This window comes from Amblyomma maculatum, chromosome 1 (genome assembly GCF_055883805.1).
Source record: "Amblyomma maculatum isolate TAMU_Amacu chromosome 1, ASM5588380v1, whole genome shotgun sequence".
Lineage (NCBI taxonomy): Eukaryota > Metazoa > Arthropoda > Arachnida > Ixodida > Ixodidae > Amblyomma > Amblyomma maculatum.
Window position 1 is genome coordinate 488960738 of NC_139344.1, and position 24244 is coordinate 488984981.

The 24244-nt window shown below is 45.8% G+C and overlaps 1 protein-coding gene across 1 annotated transcript in view; it reads right to left on the reverse strand.

Moving 5' to 3' along the window:
* Positions 1-24244, reverse strand: part of LOC146210161 (WD repeat and HMG-box DNA-binding protein 1-like) — a 335137-nt gene that overhangs the window by 92973 nt on the left and 217920 nt on the right. Inside the window, exon 6 of the mRNA XM_084581922.1 lies at positions 13472-13524. Coding sequence (XP_084438048.1) covers positions 13472-13524 — 53 coding nt within the window. The remainder of the gene's footprint in view (positions 1-13471; positions 13525-24244) is intronic.

Below are 24244 nucleotides of genomic sequence, written 5' to 3' on the forward strand. Positions count from 1 at the left end.
TTTGTCATTTGATGAATTTCATTCCTACAAAAGCAGCGTTGCTTCAAAATTTACGTTGTCATGGTCTTGCCTGAGTGGTTGTATTAACTTAAAAGTGTATAGACACCATAAGCATTCATGGCTTTATTCTGGATGTAGTCTGATGTAGGCGTTTTGAGCAAAAATCATGAGCGTGTCTCTAGCAGGTGGTGGTTGGCTGGTGACATGGCTGAACACTGCTCAGTGGTTGTGCACGTCACGAGAGGTCCGCCGCTGTGCTTTCAGTTGTTCACGACTCTTTGGGAATCTTTCCCAAAGTTACATAGGAAGGCCAATACCATCAGCATAAGGCAGATTACTCTGGTATTCTCCAGCAACCCGATTTCCAATCCACATGTGAATACTTTTTCTAAGTAAAGAAACTCTAGAGATCATGTTTCCTTGCCTAATACCCTTCTTTATGGGCATTTCAATATTTTTTTATGGGAGACTATGGTTGATTTTCAGCCACTATAGGTATTAATACCATGACTGCTTAATTTATGCCGGAAGCTTTCATCGGCTACTGCGATATCTGTCCTCTCGTACGTGAACTTTCGGCATGCGGGCGCATGAAAGGGTTTGACACAGCAGATCTCGGTAACGAATAGCAGACGTGCGCATGAGCGTTTAGAGGGATTTTTTTAATTTGCCCTGTGATCTGCTACCGCATTTTGTCCGATAATTGTCGATCCGCTTTGCGCCCAGACAGAGGCCCATTGTGTGGTGGTCAGTTTTGCTGAATCCCAGAATAGCCGCAGCCGTAAGGGTGCGCGCTTTTGTCACCTCAACGAGGCAGCTTATCAAAATGCTTACTTACTGCTAACTTCGTGCCCGGTTTGAAGCGGGACAGAAGCTGTGTAGCACCCGAGAAGCCAAAGCCGAGCAATTTTCGGCCCAGCTAATTGCTACCAGATGCATCGCAACCACGCTGTGGATTTTCACAATTAGTGTACTGCAATATGAACTTCACATAAGCAATCTCGTGATGTATCTCTAAAGTGTGTCTTAGTCACAATTAACTAATTAATGGCTTTTAACTAAGACCGACAATTAGTGCACTCTTACTCTGCATAAGCTATCTCGAGATATATGACTTGTGGCAGTTTAACGTTCAATTGTTAATTATAAGTACCTAATGACCGGTTAGTAAATAAGACCGGTAATTAGTGCACTGCAATCGTACTGTGGAAAAGCTATAGCGTGATATAGGACTTCGCATTGTAGCTTAATGTTTAAAAGTTAATCCAATTTAACAAAATAATGCTAACTGAAACTGGCAATTAGTGTAGTGTAATTGCATTGGGTATAAGCTATCCGATGCTGACTTGATGAAGCTCATTTGTTCACGGTTGATTAACATTAGTTAACGAAGACCTTCAAATAGCCAAGTGCAAATATACTTAGCAAAAGCTATCCAATGCCATATGACTCATGTAGTAGCATAATGTTCATTTTTATGCAAAATGAAATAATTTCCTAATGAATAGTCAGTATGCAATCAAGTTACGGTAGTTATTCTTGGCAAAAGCTTTCCATTGATTTGACAATTGTGTTATTGTACCCTAAATAAAACACAGCTACAGAGCTACTGCTGACAATATCTGTGCACATATTCCGTAGACCACGCTCATCTTCCAAGTAATGCTGCGCATTAGGAGGATACGTCGGCGAACGATACTTCCCACTAAGAAATGTCATTTTCATTTAACAACAAAGCTTAGATCTTACCAAAACATTAGCTGGTGGTTTAACTTCGGTTAACCCTGGAGGGAAGCGAAAGCTTCATGTACATGGCTACGCTCATTGCCAAGCTTCGAATAAACATGCGCGTTTCTTCAAACGTAAAGCCCGTTCTTCATCGGTATCTTTGGCACGCCGCCTGTTCAGGGCCTCATTCCGGCGTGCCTTCCTCGCGTTTCAACGCGCTACTGTAGCAGAATGTTCGTCCTCTTTAATCTCGCGCAGTGTTGTAGCCTAGGCAGGAGCCCGAGAGCTGCTATTTCACACGCCCGTAGCATCCCTCTAGCGCCCTCTACTTCCACTTCACACGGACGTCACCTCACGTGATCTTGACCTTGTCGGTGCTCATGGGCCACTTGGTAGCCTATGTGACCATGCGCCAAAATCACATGGCAACGACAAGGTCCCGTATGTTACCTTGATATTGACAATGGCCACAGGACACTTGGTGGCCTACGTCACTGTGGCCCAAAGTCACATGGCGACCACTAGCCTTAACAGAGAGGTTTCACCACTAACTCTCCCTCAAGGTAGAAACCATACATACCCGACGACAACTCACCTGACCTTGACAGTGTTCACGGGCCACTTGGTGGCCAACATGACTATGCCCCAAAGTCACATAACGGCCAGTAGGTAACGTGACCTTGGCCTTGACAGTGGTCAAGGACTACTGGCGGCCTACGTGACTATGCCTCAAAGTGACATGCATGGTGACCACCAGGCTTAGCACAGGTTTGGCCTCTAAATCTCCATTCATACTAGATGGCTCGACTACCTGCGTAGTGAAGCTTTCGCATCAAAACACGTCACGTTTCTAGTCAGATAATAGGACCAAATTCTCCTTTTACCTCAGCCTGGTTCTGCATATACAAAGCGTGCCATTCGTAAGCTTGGGCCTAAGATGGCGGCCCACCATGCTTGACGGGCGTGTTTGGCCAATATAGGCAACCCTGGCAGATGTCACCACACTAATCCGGGCGCCGCGGCCATCCATGACGCAATATGTAGGCTTCCTAGCATTGCGAGTTCTGTCATACCACCTGGTGGACTCGCCCGGAACTGCGCTGGCTGACTCCGGCCGGACTCGGCCAGATGGCGTATGTGTATTGTTTATTTACCTAGATTAACTGAAGGAGCGGCGCATATTTTTCTCTGCGAAGATGATGACATTCACTGCACATCACGAGTGTGTTGCAGTTTTACACGAGGCGTGAAAGGCTGCGGTGATAGCGTAATGTTCACGTGCCTGTCCCAGGAAATCGAAGTGGTTCATTCTCACGCGGGTTGGAAATGGCGGAGTGTATATTTTTTTGTTAATTCTTGCGGACACGCTCTTTTCGTAATGCTTGTCGACAGGTCAAGCCAAGAAGTCCTGTCCATGCAACTCACAAGCCAAGAAATGCATTAAAATGGCCGAGCATTGAAACTTCCACAACCCCGAATCAGAGGGAAAGCTTGTATTGTCCATCCAGCGTGCGCACGCTGCACCTTGCCATATTCCGAGGTGAAATACTCCACCCCAGAGAAGGAATGCTTAGCTATAGTGGAAGAATTGGAGATTTCGAACGAAAGCTTCAGTGAACAAAAAACGACAACGTTAAGCAAAAATACCTACCTGTTCTACAACGGCCCAATAAGCAAATACGCATGACCAAGGCAAGGACGGTTAAAATAAAAAATTTGATATCAAAAGGCCACAGGAACAAATATGTGAGATGATCTACAAAAAATGGGGAAGGTACTGAACAATGAAGTGCCAAGACTCACCATTTGCAATGCTTCTGGTTGGCCATCTGATATAACTCCTTACAGAGTTTTATTTTACCGTTTTTTCTTTTTAAGCATTTTGCCTTGGCCATGCTTCTTTAATCATCATGCATGTGCAGAACAATTAAATTTTTCTGCTCTTTTTTGTTGTCATTATTTTTTTCCTGATGGAAGGCTGCGACAAAAATTGCTTATGATGATTTGTTCTCGTGCTCGATGTATGACTACGGTTCGTTGAGCTGAGGTAATGCGAAACATTAGCTGCAGAGCTTGCTATATGCTAGCAGGTGTGGTACGGCTCGGCTTGCGTATAAAAAAGGCAGGTTTTATGACAATCCATCCTGTCTGTGTGCCTCCTTGTACTATACCTCATCCATGGCCTGGAATTCGTGAATCATGTAACAACTAGCTCAAACAAGTTGTACCTACCTTGTGGTCGCCACTGGCTATCTCAACCGATAGTGCGAGATGAGGACTGTTCATTGTTAAACTGCTGCTAAAATTGCGACCTTCACGCAGAAGCCCAGATTGTGCTTCACCCACTGTATTTAAAACTAACCTAGAAACGACTTTTATTTCAGCGCAAAACCGAGGTTATGCGACTCAGCGGCACAGGCCACCAGAGAACCACTGCTTATCATCCGAATGACTGACACGATTTAAAATTATGTCGACTCGGACGATTGGATTGAGGCACAATACACGTAACATTCGCAAATAATATTGCACTGCAAGTAACTTCGTTTTATTTTAGTCTACGGTCGCGAAGCCATGCCAATGGTGGACTCAATGCTACTTCCTGGTAGTATTAAGTCTAATGTAGTTGGTGTTGATCAATTCATTCAAGATGCGACGCCAACCGTCACCTTCCTCGGTACCATATCCGGCACAAGCAATTAAAGGCTCTCACCGTTGTAACCTTCGCCACAGAGATGTCAGTTGCCAACGCGTGCGGAGATTAGGTTTGGGTGTGAAGCTCAATTCTTATATGAGGGTTCTCTGAAAGCTGCTTCGGATATCATCATCATCAGCCTGACTATATACCACTGCAGGGCGAAGGCTTCTCCCATATTCCTCCAATTACCCTAATCCTGTGCTTGCTGAATCCAATTGACCCCTGCGAACTTCTTAACCTCATCCACCCACCTAACATTCTGCCGCCCCCTGCTACGCTTTCCTTCCCTTGGAATCCAGTTTGTTACCCTAAGCGACCATCAGTTATCCTTTCTTCGCGCGACATGTCCTGCCCATGCCCATTTCTTCTTCTTGATTTCCACTAGAATGTCACTGGTTTGAGTTATTTCTCTGACAAACTCTTCACGCTTTCTATCTCTTAACGTTATCCCTGCCCTTTTTCTTTCCATAGCCCTCTGTATTGTCCTGAACTTAAGTAGAACCCTCATTGTTAGCCTCCATGTTTCAGCCCCATAGCTAAGTACAGGTGAGCGATACCGGTAAGCTGCTAGTCATAATCTTGGGGTGCTTGTCAAATGCGCTTCATACCAGTCTTATTCTCTTTGTTATATCCCTTTCATAGTCCGGATCTGCGGTTACTACCTGTCCTAAATAGACATATTCGCCTACTACTTCCAGTGCTTCGCTACCTAACGTAAACTACTGTTCTTTCCCTAGGCTATTGAACAGTACCTTTGTCTTCTGCATATAGATTTTCAAGCCTACATTTCTACTTTTCCTGTCTAGGTCATCAATCATTATTTGTAGTTCAGCCCCCGAGTTACTTAGCAAGGCGATGTCATCATCAAATCGCAGAATACTGAGGTATTCTCCATCTAGCATCTACCCTTATCCCGAACTGCTCCCATTCCAAGTCTGAATACTTTAAAGCAAGGTGTGAATAGTACTGGGGAGATCGTGTCCCCTTGCCTAACACCTTTCTTTGTAGGAATTTTGTTACTTTTTTATGCAGAACTACGGTTTATTCTTCGGAGATATTTTTGTCAATTGACCCGCCATTTCAGCGAGGAAACTCTGAACGTCTCTCCAAGAGCTGTTCACACCTCTGGACGATCGATTTCCACAGTTGCGCACGGCGCAAGACTGGAGCAATTACTGCACTAGTTAGCCGCTCACTCGTGTCTCTCACAAGACGACCGAGAACAGCGGTATTCCCCGTTTTTCGGTTTTGAATTCGATAGCGCCGAGGTTATTGCCTTTTAAGGAGGCGGAACCATGCCACATTTCCAACCGTTATCGATACGTCGTCACACGGCTGGACTGCATTATTTGGCCTTTGGTCTCACATTGCTTACGCTAGTGGTCGGTGGCTTTGTCTCCTTTCGAGCTCCATGCAGCCTTGCGCGAATCCCAGAATGCAAGGAAGCCTAGCTTGTCATGACTGGCTGTTTTCCGGTGGAAATATTATATAACAGATCGGCCGACATATATCGCCGCTCAACAATCTGTCCTAACATGCCTCCGTGGCATGTTTAACCTTGATTGTCCTCTCCTTTGAACCGAGTTAGCACGCAACGACTACTCCGTGCCTGACCAGGTCAGCTGGAAATTGAGGGGAGGCATTACGGCTGAGTGGCAAACAACGCGAGTAGGCAAACAACAAATCGGGTGATTACGCGAAGACAGATATGAATGACAGCGCCAGATGTGGTATAATTGAGTTACGTCATCGTGTTTTGGGAGAGGCTGTCAAGTTTACCGCCGAGCGGAGATTGCCAACCGACTGCCTTTTATGGAGGTATTAGAGGAGCATGACGGCCACAACCTTTCTTTTAAAATCTTCAGAAAAAACTTACACGGGCAGGAACATAGTGCGTGGAACAGCGCGAAGACACGATACACAAGAAGAGAAGCCCAACAGACGAGCGCTGTTGCACCCACTATGCAATTGTACCAACTGTCCATCCTACGGGCAGTTCTGCATATCCGGCATACCACAAAGCGGCGTCCCTATTTCAACGTTCCCGGAAAATGTGCTCTCGGCCTCAAGACCATACCTCGGGCCTGGTGCAAGTACGCCGCGAACTGACCATTTGCGGGGACCCAAAATGTTTTTTGGATTCCGTGGAGCGCAAATCGTTTCAATCAGAGAACATGATCCGCAACCACTGCCAATCTGGCCTTATGTGTGTACATAGCATTAGTGAAGCGCTGGGACGCGTGCTGCGTACGTACGACGTGCGCATTGTCCACGTTCCCCCCGTTGCGGCACGAACTGGTTAATGTGAAAAAAAAGCTGAGAAAAGAAACATTTCTGGGCGCCGTGTACAATATCACCTGCGGCGATGACGACCATGTCTGCATAGCCGAAAGCGGGAATTTCGAAAGACGTTTGAGGGATCATATGAATGATGTCAATAACAAGAAAGTCGTCTCCAAAGCATATGCCTAGCACGCCGTATTACAAGAGCAAAGTATCTGAAGGGCCTCCATTATCGGCAAAGAAAGGCTTATCTCTAATCACTCGTAATACAAACAGAGAAAACACTTAATCGCAAGGATGGCAATCTCCCGCCAACTTGCCTCGGACGATTATTGAAGCGAACTTAAACGCCACTTTCCGAGTGTAGTAGTTAGTGAACAACACTTCCGTACGGAAGCCCTTGTTTTCTTGACCTACCTTTGGTCGATGTTCCTTTTGTTGTTGAAATATTCAGGAATTGCCAACATTGCCCAAAAAGCTCAGAACGTTGCTGGAATCTAATAGCAACAAGCGAGCTGCGTACGTCTCTGGGTAGAGAATTCCAGCGTTCAATGACCCGAGGGAAGAAGCTAAATATTAAAGCGTCTGTGCGTGCGTGAATAGGCAATACATTCAACGAATGACAGTTCGTTGTAAATGATGGTTTTGAAAACTGTAAGTATTCATTCAATAGAGAAAAACCAGATAACGTAAGATAATGAAAACAAGAAAATACATTAAACACTCAATGTCGTGACTACTCAACAGGGGAAAACTGAGGTGAAGAATAAAATATGCTGGTGCAAAGTTCATATCATACCTTCTGCATACAAACCGCACTGATTTCTTTTGAGCTGCCTCAAGCTTATTTGTTTCACTTTGTTTATAGGGGTTTCAAATTATGGACCCATACTCTAAATGTGGTCGGATAAAAACTTCATAAGTGAGCAATTTAGTTTGTTGAGGGAGCAACAGAATCCTTGGCTCTGTAATGTATTGTGGCTTATTGAATTAATTGGTTTTGATTATGACAAAATATATTAAACAAGAACACCTAAATATTTATATTAAAATCAAATGTTTCAAAGATTTCGCCCGTTTTGGATTTCTTTGATACATCTTCAACGGGTGATGCAGCCAGCTGTGGATGGGGACGCCTCATGGAAGTGAAGGGGGCGCAGAGTATCCGTGGCCTCCATTACATCAACACTCTCCACTTGAAGGCATTATACAGTACGTGGAGGGAAGTATGGTGCGGTCGGCAGGAATAGCCTTTCACAACATATGACTGCTATAGCAGGTCAACAACAGTGCTACATACAATACTCAAACAACGAGGTCCAAATTCACGAGTCTTTTTCTTTTTGCTAGTTTCATGGGGTGTCTCGAAGCAACTCAGCCTATGAAGGGCGCCACGTAGAGTGCTCAGGGTAATTTTGATCAATCGCGGTTTCATAATATACACTTACCCCATTGGAACCCGCCTGACATCGAATCACCCAGAGCAATGGTTGAATTATCAACGCGCTTAGCGGCGGGACATCAGCCTGGTTTTCTATGGTACTTTACGATAGATTACCCCAATGTAAGCCTTATCACGCAAACACATTTGAATATTTTTGTTGTAAGCCTTAGAGAACCTTCAAATCAGCGGCGCCCCCAAATGCTTCAGTCTCTGCGCGAGTGGCGTGTGAAGAGGAGCGAAGTCTCTGTGTTCCACTTTACTACAGCGAAACGCGCTCTTCGGCGCAACAGTATTCGCCGCGAGATCGACCTAGAGGCGGTAGTGTGGATCGGCAGCCGGCGGCGCTAGCAGAAACGCACGCTTGTAGGTCTGCTTCCGAGTTTACGGCGGGTTTGTTGGCGATGAAAACGTGTCTTCTGCAGTATTTCTGCAATATTGCAGAAAAAAATCTAAGGATTTCGCCAATGCAGCAGAAGAAGAGCGGATTTTAGAAAAACAAAGCACGCAACCACCAGTCTTCTAGATTTACTTTGCACGTTTCTTGCGCTGTACCGCGCTCACGCGCCTAATGCTTGGGCCTGCGTAATGACAGCTTTATTTTTCTTATCGACTCTTGGCGGTAAAAGACGATTTGTTGGCTGTACCTGTGACGGTTAGTTCTTTTCTTGAATGTATATGGGTTTCTTTAAAGTGCTTTTAAATTGATGTAATCATTGGTGCTATCTAGCGTCCTCCTAACATGACTGTTTGCTTTTCTGCTGAATTTAATCGAATCCTGTGTGAAATTTGTACGCGTTTCCCTAACTCTACACTGCTCATATTTGGAGACTTCAACTTCCCTAGCATACACTGGTTTACACAATCCTTCACAACGAATGAAACCGAAGCTCATATGTTTCTTCAATCATGTCTTGATTTTTCGCTGTCGCAACTTATCACCAATCCTACACGTCGCACATCGGGCACCGCAAACATTCTTGATTTATTACTAACAAATAATCCTGATATTTGTTCACACATTTAGACGGCATTTCTGATCACGACGTACTAACAGGACGCATTACCGGTTCCTTTAACGAAAAGAAAACTACTGTTAAACAAATCAGATGTTACAACAGAGCTAATTATAAAAGAAGTAACACTGAATTAGATTATTTCCCTGTCCAGTTCAAAAATCAATATTTATTGCGCACTGTTGAGCAAAATTGGGATTTATTCAAAACTACTCTTACTAACCTTATCGACAACTTTGTGCCTCTTACGTCCATTAGATGTAGCAGCAATACACCATGGTTTAATCACAAGCTGCGGCGTATGAATAACAAAAAAAAAGCGACTTTATCGGCAGGCCAAAAAAGATGGTAGTTTAGGCACGTGGGAAAAGTATAAGAAATGCGACAGAGAATACCAGTTATTAATAAAATCCACTCGACGTCAGTTTTTCAATCATGACTTGTCCTCTCTGTTAACCAACAACCCTCGCAAATTTTGGCGCATCGTAAATCCTAGCTTTCACCCTGACATTTTGCTTTCCGACAGTAACGGCGTCATAATCAATGAATCCGATTATGCTCAGGTTCTTAACGTTACCTTCTCATCAGTTTCTACCAACGAAGACATTAGCTCATCTCCTATCTTAACTACATTTCATGACATCTGCATGCCTGACATAGTTATTAACGAAGCAGGTATTTCAGTTTTATTAAACAATCTCAAAATTACAAGTAGCTCGGATCACCTTGGCTTTAACAATAAGATACTAAAAAATACATCCAGAAGCATCTCCGCTATCTTGTCCTGATTATTCTCGCAGTCGTTACCGAACGGACTAATTCCTAATGACTGGCGTGTAGCAAAGGTAATACCTAAATTCTAATCAGGTAATCGTTTATCCCCACTTAACTATCGACCCATCTCGTTAACCAGCAACTTTTGCAAACTTCTAGAGCATATCATTCATAGCCAAGTCATTAACTACCTCGAAGATCATAACATTATTTTCAAATATCAGCACGGTTTTCGCAAGGGTTTTTCATGTGACACTCAACTAGCTGGTTTTGTTAATGACTTACAAACATCACTTAACGCAGGCTTTCAGGTCGACGCAGTTTTTTTGGATTTTTCAAAAGCATTCGATCGCGTCCCTCATCACAGACTTTTACTAAAACTAGCACAGCTTAACATCCACCCTAATGTGCTCGCCTGGATTAAGGACTTTCTTTCTTGATCTCAGTATACCTACCTCAGTTAATAATTCTAACTCTTCTTCGACTTATGTGACATCTGGTGTACCCCAAGGAAGCGTGCTTTGTCCTTTGCATTTTCTAATCTATATTAATGATTTACCTGCCTGTGTAACATCTAAAGTTCGTCTTTTCGCAGATGACTGCGTAATTTACCGTAACATTATTGATGACAGTGACCGCCAATTCCTACAATCGGACCTGAACGCAGTAAGCTCATGGTGCTCATCCTGGTTAATGGCTTTAAACGTTTCTAAAACTAAACTTATATCTTTCACCCGTCGTACCGCTCGCATTTCAACCACTTACATGCTCAATGACAATGCTGTTGAACTAACAAACACTTACAAATACCTTGGCGTGCACCTTCAGTTTGATCTAACATGGCATCACCATATCGACCTCACCCTAGCTGCTGCTAACCGTTCACTTGGTCTTCTTAAACGTACTCTCAAACACGCTCCTATTCATGTTAAAAAAAACTTGATTATATCACTCTAATACGCCCTAAAATTGAATATGCTGCGGCTATTTGGGACCCTGACCAAGCCTATGTTATCACCAAAATCGAATCCTTGCAGAACCGTGCTGTGCGTTTTATTTTTTCAGACTACTCACCTTTCACTAGCGTCACAGCATTAAAACAACGTGCTGAACTGGAAGACTTATCATGTCGTCGTAAACACGCTCGGTTAACACTTTTCCATAAGCTTTATCACCATCCACTACTGCGCAGTGATTTGTCTCAGTCACCTGATGTCATTTTTGCACGACTTGATCATGCCTTCAAAGTTAAACGCGCAAAGTGTCATTTATCATCTTATGCCAATTCATTCATACCTATCATTGAATGGAATAACTTGCCATCGCACATTGCTACAGAAACTAACATAAAAAAATTCCAAGAGCTACTTCGCTGTGACGGAAATGTGTAGAATATTTGGTGTTGTTTTTCTTTCCTCTTTTGATGTTATATAACGGTTCTTATCGTAATAGTTGCCAATTGCATCGTGTTTTTTTACAATTGTATCCGCCCCCCCCCCTATGTAATACCCTCCTTTGGAGGGCCTTTAGGGGTACCCTGAATAAATAAATTAATAAATAAAAATAAACAGTTTACGCGTGTCTCATGCGAGTGAGACCGGCGAATTTAGTGTCAAGCCCACGCAGATACAAGGCTCGTGCTCTGACCTGCAGTAATTTAGATTGAATCGAGAAAGCCTGGTTCATTATATCGTACTTGACTCGATGATTAGGCAGGTTAAATGTAGCATTGGCAGCGCACTGCATGGCGAGTTGCTTTAGACTGAGTGCACATCAACTCTTGCTCCAGACAACCACGCACAAGTATTTCCCAAAAATGAGATCACGCCGACACTATACAGGAAACCTCGCCGCACAGGAAAGCTGATTGTTCACGTGTACAGCGCTGAGTGGATTGAATTTGCCGAGATGCTTTCTGCGGCCACTGTCATAGAATGTGATAGGTAGTGTATTAATGCATGCGCCACTAACTGTAACTGATTTCCTGAAACCGAGGAAAGTATAAGGGATTTCTGATGTGTGTGATCTTTATATATAACGGAAAATTAGTAGTGTAATTATTTTGTTTTGCAATGCGAATAAATTTCACCGTGTGAGAGAACTTTAACACACTTGACAGAATTTACAATGATCAGCGATTAATTTTCAGTAACGTTAAAGGGCAAGTTATGAATTACTTGCTGCGAAGACATCGTTATAAATTGCGCATGGGCACTGTCATGTTCTGGGAAGCAATTTTACAGGCGAAAAATTTCTTTATCACTAATTATTTAGCAGTGAATAAATCTTATGCGAAGTAAAACATTAGGGTTGCTTCCAAAACAGATGCCAGATATAAAACTATTCCGAAAGAAATGGAGGTCATGCATGAGACTATAAAAATGTATTTATTCCCGAACTAAACACTGATATTTAAGCCCGCATGAAGCTGTTTTACTCCCCTTATCAGAAATGACGAGTTTTGTCGGAAGACAGCACTTGGACGAAAAGGGATTATAATGAATATAATAGGCTACCAGTAAAATACATTGATCTAGGTGTATTATGTAATATTTAGGGTAACAGTTAGGTGCAGGGAATATGTTTCCCAAACATTCGAGCATTTCTCTAAAGCAAAATGTGCTCACTAAAACTTTTACAGATGCACAGAAGCCTTCAACAACAAAAAAAAAAAGAAAAGAAATCCATACTGGCCCGGGTATAACGCATGAAAACGGCATCGGCTATGACGGATGATTGCAGAGGCTGGTTTTGGTGTCGTTTTTTTTTTCATTATTAATACCACATTTACCACGTGGGATTGTTTATTGTGCAGTCAAATCCCACAGCAGGGGAACGCCTTTCGAAACGGTTGTGATTGAATCCCCCGTTCTCGAAATCAGCAGTCGAGCGCCCTTACCATTGAGACACCGCGACAGAGGTTTAAAAGCAAAATCAAAAAAAAAAAAAAAAAGAAAACAAAAAGTACTCACAAAACTCTATCGTGCATACAGACGGCGTAGTAGGCTTAGAGTGGTCTGTTCAAACTGCATTCTGCTATATGAAGCAGTCTGCGGTGGAATATGTTTTAGTAGCTGCGGTATTGCAAAGCGAAACGGGAATATGCGATTTCTGAGCGTTTGCATTAACTTTTATTGACGGCAACGACCTGTTTTGCTTTGACACGGTGGTAACGACAGTACCACTTCGTTTGAGACATTGCATTTCAAATGATCTCAAGCGCAAAAGACGGCGATGGATGATATCCTTATCCAAGCATGACATGCTCGATACGGACAAGTATATATATATTTTTTAATGAAGCGTGGGGTTATAGACTTAATTTTTATTTTGCAAGAGGCATATAGGTGAGCAAAAGCTCACAGGAACTGCGAAACAAACAAAAACACTCCTGTACAAATCACTGCGGGCTGGCCCGCGACGCGAAAACGCATCCACACTGAGTAGGCTTCGCCGCTGAGCCGCAAGGTGGCGACTCTGCTCGATCTCGAGGCCTGTGAGTGAAACATGAATAGTGAACATCCAACTCACCAAACACTCAGCGTCGATTCTCGGACGCCCACAATGAAGTAGTGGCCGTTGTCCTGCATTAAGAAAAGGGATCAATAATAATATTAATCTTTATTTAGTATATTGAAAAAACGGATACAGAAACGGAAGCGCCGAAGCCACAAGTAGGCTTGTACGGCGACAACCGGCAGCCGCGGCAGTGTACGCGCTACATCCGTACTCCATCAGAGGCAAAAGAAAAAATAAAGGAAAAAAAAAAAGGAAAAAGAAGACACATTTTGCACAACATATTATCAAAACTGCACTTATAACATCACAACATGTTAAAGATTCTGTAATGCTTGCGCAGCCACTCTCAGTGTTTTTCGGGTGGTCAAAGAAAATACATCGTCCTGTAGTCCATTAAAAATAGCTTGAACATAATAGCTTCTTGTTGCTTTACGGTAGTGAGTGCGCACTCTCGGTTTAAGATAACGAGGAACATGTCTCAACGGCATTGGTTTCGTGTTTAAGTGCCTGTATGCACTGCTCCAAAATATTTCAGTACCACAATTTGTTTAAAAATATTGTCAAAAGGAGGCAAACCAGCTGTTCTAAAGACACTGCTGGGCAAATTCTCCTGTGGCATGTAGAGGACGCTTGTAGCGACGTTTTTCAAAATCCTGTTAACTCGACATTTCCATGTGAAAGAGCAGTTAAAAAAACAACACATACCGTATCTTAAAACACTATACCCCAGAGCCTGGGCGATTAGGTTTCTGATAGAAAAAGGCATCATGGTTTTCAAATTAAACAACAAACATGCAACACTTCTAAGTTTCTTACAAATGTGGGTCTATGTGTACACCAAGATACTTAACCGACAGGACGCTAGCTATAGGCTGACAGGAACACAAAGAGCAATATGAGTGGTGTAAATATATGGAACCTACACTTGGTACATCTTTGTGCTGGTTACGAAAACAGAAAAATCTGGATTTGGTGCTATTTATTTGTATTAAGTTTGAGGCAAACCAATCACTAACTTTCATAGCGTCCTCCTAAAGGTTAGCCAGGGCGCATGAAAACACGGGGTTGCTTGATACTAGTAAAGTGTCATCAGCGTAAAGAAATACGGTGGATGCTTTCACGTGGTCACATATATCATTCACATACAGCAACAAAGGAGATAAAATAGACCCTTGCGGGACATCGCACAACAGACTTACCGCGTCACTGCAGATAGATAGTAGGAACCCCGCTAGAGTATAGGCTCTTTGTTGGAGCCGGTTTCAAACTCGCAACCGCCTGATTCCAAATCCATACTATGTTGGCGCATACGAGGGTTAAAGACGGTCTCCTGAGCAGCGCGCCAGGAATCCGTGCAATGTGGACAAATTAATGTCTTGTTACGACCGTGCATCCGCATTTGCGCGCTCTATTGTTCGCCTGTGGGCATGGAAAAGTATTGTGAATATGTGGTGATGGTCCAATGGCTCTAAGTGAGCCTGTTTCCAGGAATCCTGTTTTGTAAGCCTGTTTTGCTTTGTGGAGGCCTGCAAATGCCAAATTGACCCTGTCAAGAGAACGTCTGGAAAAACACAAAGAAACGTCCCCCTGCGGGAAATAGCAGGAAGTGCTTTCTTTCTTTTGTTCACCCTTCCAGTCGAGAAGTGCTATCCTCCAGTGATGAATGCCTCCTATCCAAAGGAGACGACAGAGTGACATGTCCGCTGACGTGCAGGACAAGAAAGGAGCATGACGCATACGGCCATTAAATGATTTCCCGGGAATGCAGGAAAGATTTGCAATTGTCGAAAAGGGACAATGTTGGGAGCCCTATGCGGCGCGCACGTGTACTTGGGTTTCTGAGAAGTAAATCCACTTGCCGGAACCAGCTGCCTATCGATTCTTGGCTGAAGAATAGAAATGTACCTCCTCGCCGTTCCCAAGCTTTTCCCGCCAACAGGTGACCAGGCTCAACGAAACAATGCCGGGCCAGTCAGTGCTTCAGACCATCAGTGCAGTGATGTGTTCGATTGGATGCCGATATCTGAGGGGCGTGCCCTGGATTTGGTTGGTCAGCATCTTCAGAGAGGGGCTGGACATAGGGGGTTTTAAGGACGCTGCAGAGCACGAAATGTCGCTCTGGGCCCTGGGTAAACGGCTCATCCAGTCGCTTCTCGCTATGAACTCTTAACGCTTGCCATTTTGCTGATGTACCCTTCTTTTTCGTGTAAATAATCTTGTAAATAAGTTTCTCAAAGTGCCATTAAACCTGCTTGTACATATTTCACCAACTTCGAAGATTCAATCCTACTTCAACCCCGAGTCTCTGCACGCTACCAAGTGAAGGCCGGGTCGACATAGCCCCAGCGTCACGACAACTGGTGACCAGCGTTGGGATCTGAATCTACAAGCCACAACATCTGATGACTGGAGGTGGGATCTAGATCTACAAGCTACAACATCTGGTGATTCGAGGTGGATCAGAATCTACAAGCCACATCTTGTGATCGGAGGTGGCATCTCAAGCAACAAGCAGGCGCAACAATCGGCCAACAAGAAAGCAGCTCGGAACATCGATCGCATGTGTGGGTGAGTGCTTGGCTTTTCTTCTGATGTGGACCAGGTTCTAGAACAGGGTTAGATTTTAGAACTGGTAAAGAGAGTGTGGAAACGCCTTTAGGTTTGGTAGTTTGCACAGTTGTTTTGGAAGTAGCCGACACTCGGAGCGATCATGGACCTACAAAAGCTGCAGAAACCGGAACTGTTGCAATTGTGTGAGGAATTGGGAATTGATAAAAGTGGTTTGGCACGAAAACCTTTGATTATAAAGGCAATCACTGATTTGGGAACCGATGATGAGGAGCTCAGTGAAGCATGGAACCTCATCGCCCAAAAAAAGGAGGAGCAGCTCAGACAGCAGAAAGAGCGGGAAAAAGAGGGAAAAAGAGGAAAAGAAGCGTGAAATTGAGAGAGAAGCAAAAAGGCTGGAGCTAGAAGTTGAGCTCCGGAAATTAGAACTAGAGTTGAGCAAGAGGTCGGGCAATTGTCCCCAGCTAGCGGTACCTCTTCTCAACAAGGAGGCAGGTTTCAAGATGTCAAAGTACATGCAGCCATATGTGATATCAGGGGATATCGGTCTGTATCTGGTTAACTTTGAGCGAACATGCGAAAAACTGTCCTTCCAGCGAGACACGTGGTCTCAGAGATTACTGACGGTTCTGCCCTGCGAGGCAGCGGAGGTTGTCGCGCGGCTTAGCAAGGAGGACGCGGACAACTACGAGAAGGTCAAGGCTTGCCTTCTGAAAAAGTATAGGCTTAGCGCCGAGGCGTTCAGACAACGTTTTCGGAAAGCTAGTAAGACCAGGGACGAGAGTTACCCTGAATTCCTGTACAATTTAAGAGTAAATTTGGGCGAGTGGCTAAAGAGCACAGATTCCTACAGTGATAGGGACGCTGTAGTCGAGCGAATTCTTTTGGAGCAGTTTTATAACTGCCTCCCAGAAAAAGAAAGAAATTGGTTACAGGACCGAGGCGAAATTAAGTCGGCAACTGAAGCTGCCGAACTCATTGAGGAGTATGCTTCGCGCCGACAATTCAGCAACCCAGCAGTGGATAGGCCCCGCAATCCCAAGTTCAGTGTGAAAAACCGTCAGGAAAGGCACTTTGCTAGAGTTGGAAACGAAGAGATGAAGGTTTCTTCAGGCAAATTCCCTAGAAAGGACGGCAGTGAGAAAAGTGGGGAAGTGACCAACGTGCAGAACACAAAGAATAAGCTTGAGGCTAGGAAGCCGCTCACATGCTTTAGGTGTAATGAGCAGGGTCACATTGCCGTCAACTGCCGGAAAGAAAAGATTGCTTTCTCGTATGTCAGGGACTGCGATGAAAATATGCAGCTTTTAGAACCCTACCTGCATGACCTAGTAGTCAACGGGAAGCCTTGCAAGGTACTGCGCGATTCGGCCGCAACGATGGATGTTGTCCATCCGGCGTATGTATCGCCTTCCGACTATACAGGACAGTGTGCATGGATCCGACAGGTAGTTGAGGAACAGAGTGTGTGCTTGCCGATCGCGAACGTGGTCATCGAGGGCCCTTTCGGCGAATTAACAACCGAGGCTGCCGTTTCAGGAAAGCTTCCTAAGTGCTATCCGTATTTGTTCTCCAACAAATCGGACATGCTGCTGCGAAAGAGGGGCATCCTTTTCGGAGACAGAGTTGTGCAAGCCTTAACACGTTCAAAGGCGCGAGAACTAGCTACACTGCTCATTCCAGAAAAATCCACAGCGGAGGAAACGGCAGTTAAAACAGTGGTAAATGCGGAAGATAGCAGGTCAGAAAACTTTGAGAGCAAGGCATCTCAAATAAGTCAACTTGAAAGTGAGCTTGATGAGACGCGGAATGAGGACGTCCTTGGGAGTAACCTCTTGCCGCCAGCGTCTAGTAATCTCACGAGACTTCTAAGTGGAACCCGAGAGGACTTAGCTATAGAGCAAGCCAATGATCCCAAGAATAAGCTCGAAGTACAGTGGGAAGGACCTGCTAAAGTCGTTGCAGAGCTTTCTGACACTAACTACGCAGGGAAAATCCCCGATAGGCGTAAAGCAGTGCGCATTTATCATTGCAATCTTATGAAGCCTTATGAGCAGAGGGAAACCATGGTAAATCTAACGTTAAAACTTCCTGAGGAGATGGGGGACAACTTGATTTGCCTCAGCGGAAAAGGAAGCAACGCTCAGGAGCTTCTCAAAAAGACGGAGCAGAGTGGAGAACTAAAGAAATCCCAGCTGTCCGATCTGGGCGAGATAATAACAGAGTTTGAGGCCTGCTTCGTGGACAGGCCAGGCAGAACTGATTTTACTGAGCACGATATTGAGCTGACTTCAGACGTGCCAGTGCGATCAAGGTGCTACCGATTTTCTCCAAGGCAAAGAGAAATTCTGGATAGGGAAGTAACTCGCATGCTGGAATTGGGAGTAATAAAACCCTCGGAAAGCGATTATGCTTCGCCTATGATCTTAGTAGAAGCTCCAGGTAAAGACCCTAGGCCTGTGGTAGACTACCGAAAGCTAAATTCTCTCACCAGGGATCAAGTGTATCCTATTCCGAATATTGAGGAGAGAGTAGAACAGGTCAGTAGAGCGGCATATGTGACTACGCTGGACCTTACTCGAGGATACTGGCAAGTACCGCTCACTGAGCGCGCCAGCAGATACGCGGCTTTCGTCACTCCGACGGGCAGCTACCAGCCAACAATGATGAGTTTCGGGCTCAAAAATGCTCCATTTTGTTTTTCCCGACTCATGGATAGGGTTTTAAAGGGGTGTGAAACATTCGCGGTGCCTTATTTGGACGACATTGCGGTTTTTTCCGACTCATGGGCGGACCATATGGTACATCTAAGAGCTGTACTGAGCCTTTTGCGTCAAGCTGGACTAACCGTAAAGGCCGAGAAATGTTGCCTGGCAAGGGCGACCGTGGACTACTTGGGTCACAATGTAGGTCAAGGTTTCAGGAAACCCAGCGAGATTAAGATTTCTGCGGTAGCAGACTACCCGCGGCCGAGCACGAAGACGGAAATTCGAGCATTCCTAGGTCTGACTGGATACTACAATCACTACATCCCTAACTATTCAGCTTTGGCCAGCCCTCTGACCGACGCTCTCCGCAAGACAGAACCGACAAATGTAGTCTGGGACGAACAAAAGGAAGCCTCCTTCGTAAACCTGAAGGCTGTGCTGATTAGCCGTCCGGTATTGCGAGCTCCAGACTATGACCGAGAATTCACGGTCCAGTGTGATGCCAGTGATCGAGGGTTAGGTGCTGTTCTCTGCCAGAGAGATGACGACGGTAATGAGCACCCCGTGCTCTACCTGAGCAGAAAACTGAGTTCTAGAGAAAGGGCTTATTGCGCGTCAGAGAAAGAGTGCGCTTGCATTGTATGGGCCATTCAAAAATTGCAGTGCTATCTTGGAGGGGCCAAATTCACCGTAGAGACGGACCATTGTCCCCTGGCTTGGCTGCAAACTGCGACATCGAAGAACAGTCGCCTTCTTAGGTGGAGCTTGATTTTACAGCAGTACAATTTTGAAATAAGATACAAAAAGGGGAAATTAAATGGGAATGCGGACGCGCTTAGCCGCTGTTTCTAAGCGGTCCGAGGTGTTCCTCACCATGTATCCAAATTGATAATCAGGTTCTTTTTTTTTTTTTCGTGCGCTTGAATATATGTGACTATGTAAAGCAGCACGTTTGGTTTTCGAGGCATCCGTAGGTCCTGAACGTCTTGAGAGTGGGCTTTTCTCGAACAACAATGGCAGTTTTCTTTTAACCTGGTCTCTTCAGACGGGAGCCGAGTGCTTGTTTAGACATGTGGTTGAGTTTCAGACAGCTCGAGCAATTTGGCCTACAACAATCAAGACAACGCGACAAGCAACAGCGAGCTTCAAGCGTTCACGTGCAGGCCATTAAGTCGTCTCTTCATGCAGCAGCGGCGACTGCTGCCCTCCGTGACTCTTCTGGCGGGGGAGGAGGCTGTTACGACCGTGCATCCGCATTTGCGCGCTCTATTGTTCGCCTGTGGGCATGGAAAAGTATTGTGAATATGTGGTGATGGTCCAATGGCTCTAAGTGAGCCTGTTTCCAGGAATCCTGTTTTGTAAGCCTGTTTTGCTTTGTGGAGGCCTGCAAATGCCAAATTGACCCTGTCAAGAGAACGTCTGGAAAAACACAAAGAAACGTCCCCCTGCGGGAAATAGCAGGAAGTGCTTTCTTTCTTTTGTTCACCCTTCCAGTCGAGAAGTGCTATCCTCCAGTGATGAATGCCTCCTATCCAAAGGAGACGACAGAGTGACATGTCCGCTGACGTGCAGGACAAGAAAGGAGCATGACTCATACGGCCATTAAGTGATTTCCCGGGAATGCAGGAAAGATTTGCAATTGTCGAAAAGGGACAATGTTGGGAGCCCTATGCGGCGCGCACGTGTACTTGGGTTTCTGAGAAGTAAATCCACTTGCCGGAACCAGCTGCCTATCGATTCTTGGCTGAAGAATAGAAATGTACCTCCTCGCCGTTCCCAAGCTTTTCCCGCCAACAGGTGACCAGGCTCAACGAAACAATGCCGGGCCAGTCAGTGCTTCAGACCATCAGTGCAGTGATGTGTTCGATTGGATGCCGATATCTGAGGGGCGTGCCCTGGATTTGGTTGGTCAGCATCTTCAGAGAGGGGCTGGACATAGGGGGTTTTAAGGACGCTGCAGAGCACGAAATGTCGCTCTGGGCCCTGGGTAAACGGCTCATCCAGTCGCTTCTCGCTATGAACTCTTAACGCTTGCCATTTTGCTGATGTACCCTTCTTTTTCGTGTAAATAATCTTGTAAATAAGTTTCTCAAAGTGCCATTAAACCTGCTTGTACATATTTCACCAACTTCGAAGATTCAATCCTACTTCAACCCCGTGTCTCTGCACGCTACCAAGTGAAGGCCGGGTCGACATAGCCCCAGCGTCACGACAGTCTGCGCACCGTTTGGCTGACGTGAACCGATTTGTCTGCCCGCCTCCCTCAATCTGACACAGTAGCGTATTGTTAAGTTGAAAAGCCGGTCACCGTAGCCCAGAATTGAGGACCGTAACCAAGAAACGCATCGGCAAAAATACCCCATTCAATAAATGAAATCAAGCAAGAAATGAAATTTATCACCATTGGGGTTCGAACCCAGGCACGACAGACGGACGCGGATGGTTCACTAGGCTCAACACCGCGCTTCACGTGAGCCGGAGCCCAGATTTGCCACTTCTGCGCATGCGCGAAACCGAGTGACGTGATACATGGAGCACCATTCCTAAACATCAGATCAGACGAAAAGCAGAGAATAGACGCACTCATCAGACGATGCGCGAAGAGGGCTCTGGGACTACCCATCTCGACCTCGACTGAACGCCTCCTCGAAATGGGGGTGCACAACAATTGGACGGAACTAGCGCATGGCGCAACTAGAAAGATTGAGCAGAACCACCACGGGCAGAACAATCCTCGGCTGGGTGGGAATGCAGTCAGATAGAGGAAGAAGCGACAAAGTGGACATTCCACGAAAGTGTCGCGAATATATAATAGTGCCCCCCTACCTAAAAACATGCACCCTAAGTACAACAAGGAGAGGAGACAAAAGAGGGCCGAGACGCTCGCAAAGAAAGCGGAGAAAATGAAGCCGGGGGAGGTCGTCTACGTGGACGCGGCTAGCCAGAAGTCGGGGGCGGCGGTGGCTGCGGTCGTCAACGGCCGCGGCGTACCCGCCACCGCCGCCTCCGTTAGAAGCCGAAATGTAGACACGGCTGAAGAAGTTGCAATAGCGCTCGCTTGCGTTGGAACGGAAGCCAGCATAGTTATTAGTGACAGCAAAACAGCTGTCTGGAACTTTGGAAAAGGGAGGGTCTCGAAGGAGGCAGCCAAAATTTTAGATAAAGGAAAACTTGAAAGAAGGATTCGAATTATTTGAACCCCCGCGCGCGAATCTGTCCCCGGGAACGAGGCGGCGCACGAGCCAGCCCGAGCTCTCTACTTCCGGGCAGCCGTAGAGCCGCCTAATTGCGATGGGATGGACCAGAGGTTGCAAACGTATAAGGAAATTCTAGAACACTACAGACTTAGCAGAAGGTCCCTGCCACCACTGGACCGATCGCTAACTACCAAGGAGGCCGTCGCTTGGCGGCGCCTGCAAGCTGGGAATTTCCCAAGTCCCGTCTGGCTTTTCCACACGCAAGTGCAGGAAAAGGCGGACGATAAATGCGAAACCTGCGGAGAAAGGGGTACTCTGGATCATATAGTCTGGCAATGCTTTGATTCCCCTGGCGCCAAGGAAAACACAAATAGTAGAGAAGCCTGGGAACTGCTACTGCGGAGCGAGTCCCCTGCCAACTCGCAGCAAGCTATTCGCCTGGCGGCTGAAGCCGCGAAGAAACACTGTCGCTTCGCCTGTCTTTAGTCGCGGAGGCCCCGGCCTCCGTCCCATAGGCCTGCGTGTCGGGGGCGGGGAGTAGGGGGCCTCCTACATCGGTGGAAAAATAAAGTTCTCAACAACAAGAAGGTGGCCGCCGTCACCGCTGCCGCCCCGCGCTACTGCGCATGTGCGCCGCCGCTTCTCCTCCTCGATAAGGCGCGCTTGCTCATAGAACAGGCGCAGACAGTCGCCATGGAAGGAGAAGAAGCAACAGTGGGACGGCGCAGAAACGCCGATCCAGAAGTGGTAGCTTGGGAGTTGGCTACAAAAGCAGCGAAGATATGAAAGGCTAGACGAGCGCCTGAAACGCCAGAAGTACGAAAAAAAAAAATAACGTGTTTCGCTTCGAGATATCCAGGCTTAACCTCAGCTAAGCCACAGCTGATTTTTATTGCTGTATTGTATGCTTTAGTGCAAATACAATGCAACCAGTAAAAAAGAAAGGTCAGACATGCGTTGAGTAAAGTTGTTGGTATGCCGTTGATTATGAGGCACCAGGAAACAAGCATCGCGAGCATGCCGTGCACACGTTATCCTGTTGCTCTAGAGGAAGGAAGGGGCGGGAGACAAGTGTGATTTTTAACTAATTATTCTCTTCTGAGGAGTGCCTTAGTTTATGCTAGAGACTTAACGCCATTTTAACGTTGGGCTGAGCCTGTCTACGTGCGTGTACTCTGGAAACACTAGCATTAACACGGTACCCATCGGAAACACCTGCGTGGGAGCGTGACACCCGACTGCGACCGAAACGTCTCTTTTCACTTTCCTTTCCCAAGCGAGGACCGTGGCCGGCGTGTTTTTCTTTCTTCTAGTTCATTTATATCATCTGCCTTTCTCGCTCCTCGGCCCAGTGTATAAATGAACAAGGAAAAAGAAAAAATTCTCGCTCCTCGGCCTGGTAGGATGGGGAGGAGGTGGTGAATTGTGGCTGATCCTGGCCCTGATGGGGCTGCGACAGGTAGGTCACCGCCACTTGCGGCGAGGGCTAGCCTGCCAATGTATTTTACCTGTTGTAGGCCGTTATTGCACCCTCCACTGCTTAGGTGGTGGACGACGGCTGTTGTTGCGGCGCGCGCCTTTCTATTCTTTTTCTTTCTTTATTTTCTCTTCTGTCCGCACAAGGCATTGAAGGTGGTTCAGCTACAGAGCCAGTAGCAGGTCCGTGCATTTTCTTTTCCTTCTTCCTACGCCACAACAACAACCTCGGCTCAGTCACACATCCGCCTCACACTTTCAAAAGCCGAAAGGCAAATAATGTCTGTTGCTCAGTGGAATGACAAGTCTAATCACTACGCGCTAACATGAAAAAAATATAATACTAATGAGAATTAGGGCACCTTTATACGAGGCCAGATGCTTTAAAGGGGGAATTGAGAGTGAATGTACCTAAGAGTGCTCAGTTCTTACCTTTTTTCTCTGAAAAAGGCAAATTCATAGCTAAATTGAAAGCGTTAAAACAAAAATGAGCCTGGAGACGCCCACCGTCTTCCAGCTCCAAAAGGTCGTTTCGCGCCTATGCGCATCTATGCGCATTGGTAACTTTGCAGTCCGGATGCGGAAGTTGGACGTGAGAGGAGAACAGTTACATGTAGAGAATACAAAGCATGCATGTGAAAGGCGCTCTGCTTGGGACGTGCGGCATTGAAAGTTTTGAGTAGAGGCTTTGGTTACAGAGTGAGCTGAAAGAGTCTTTTTCTGTTATCTCCCATTATGCTTGGTCTTTTTTTATTTATTCGCAAGTACTGTTAGCCTTTCCGGGCTGTTACAGGGTGGGTAATGTACATTTAGGCGGCCCAACAAATTTCCAACTC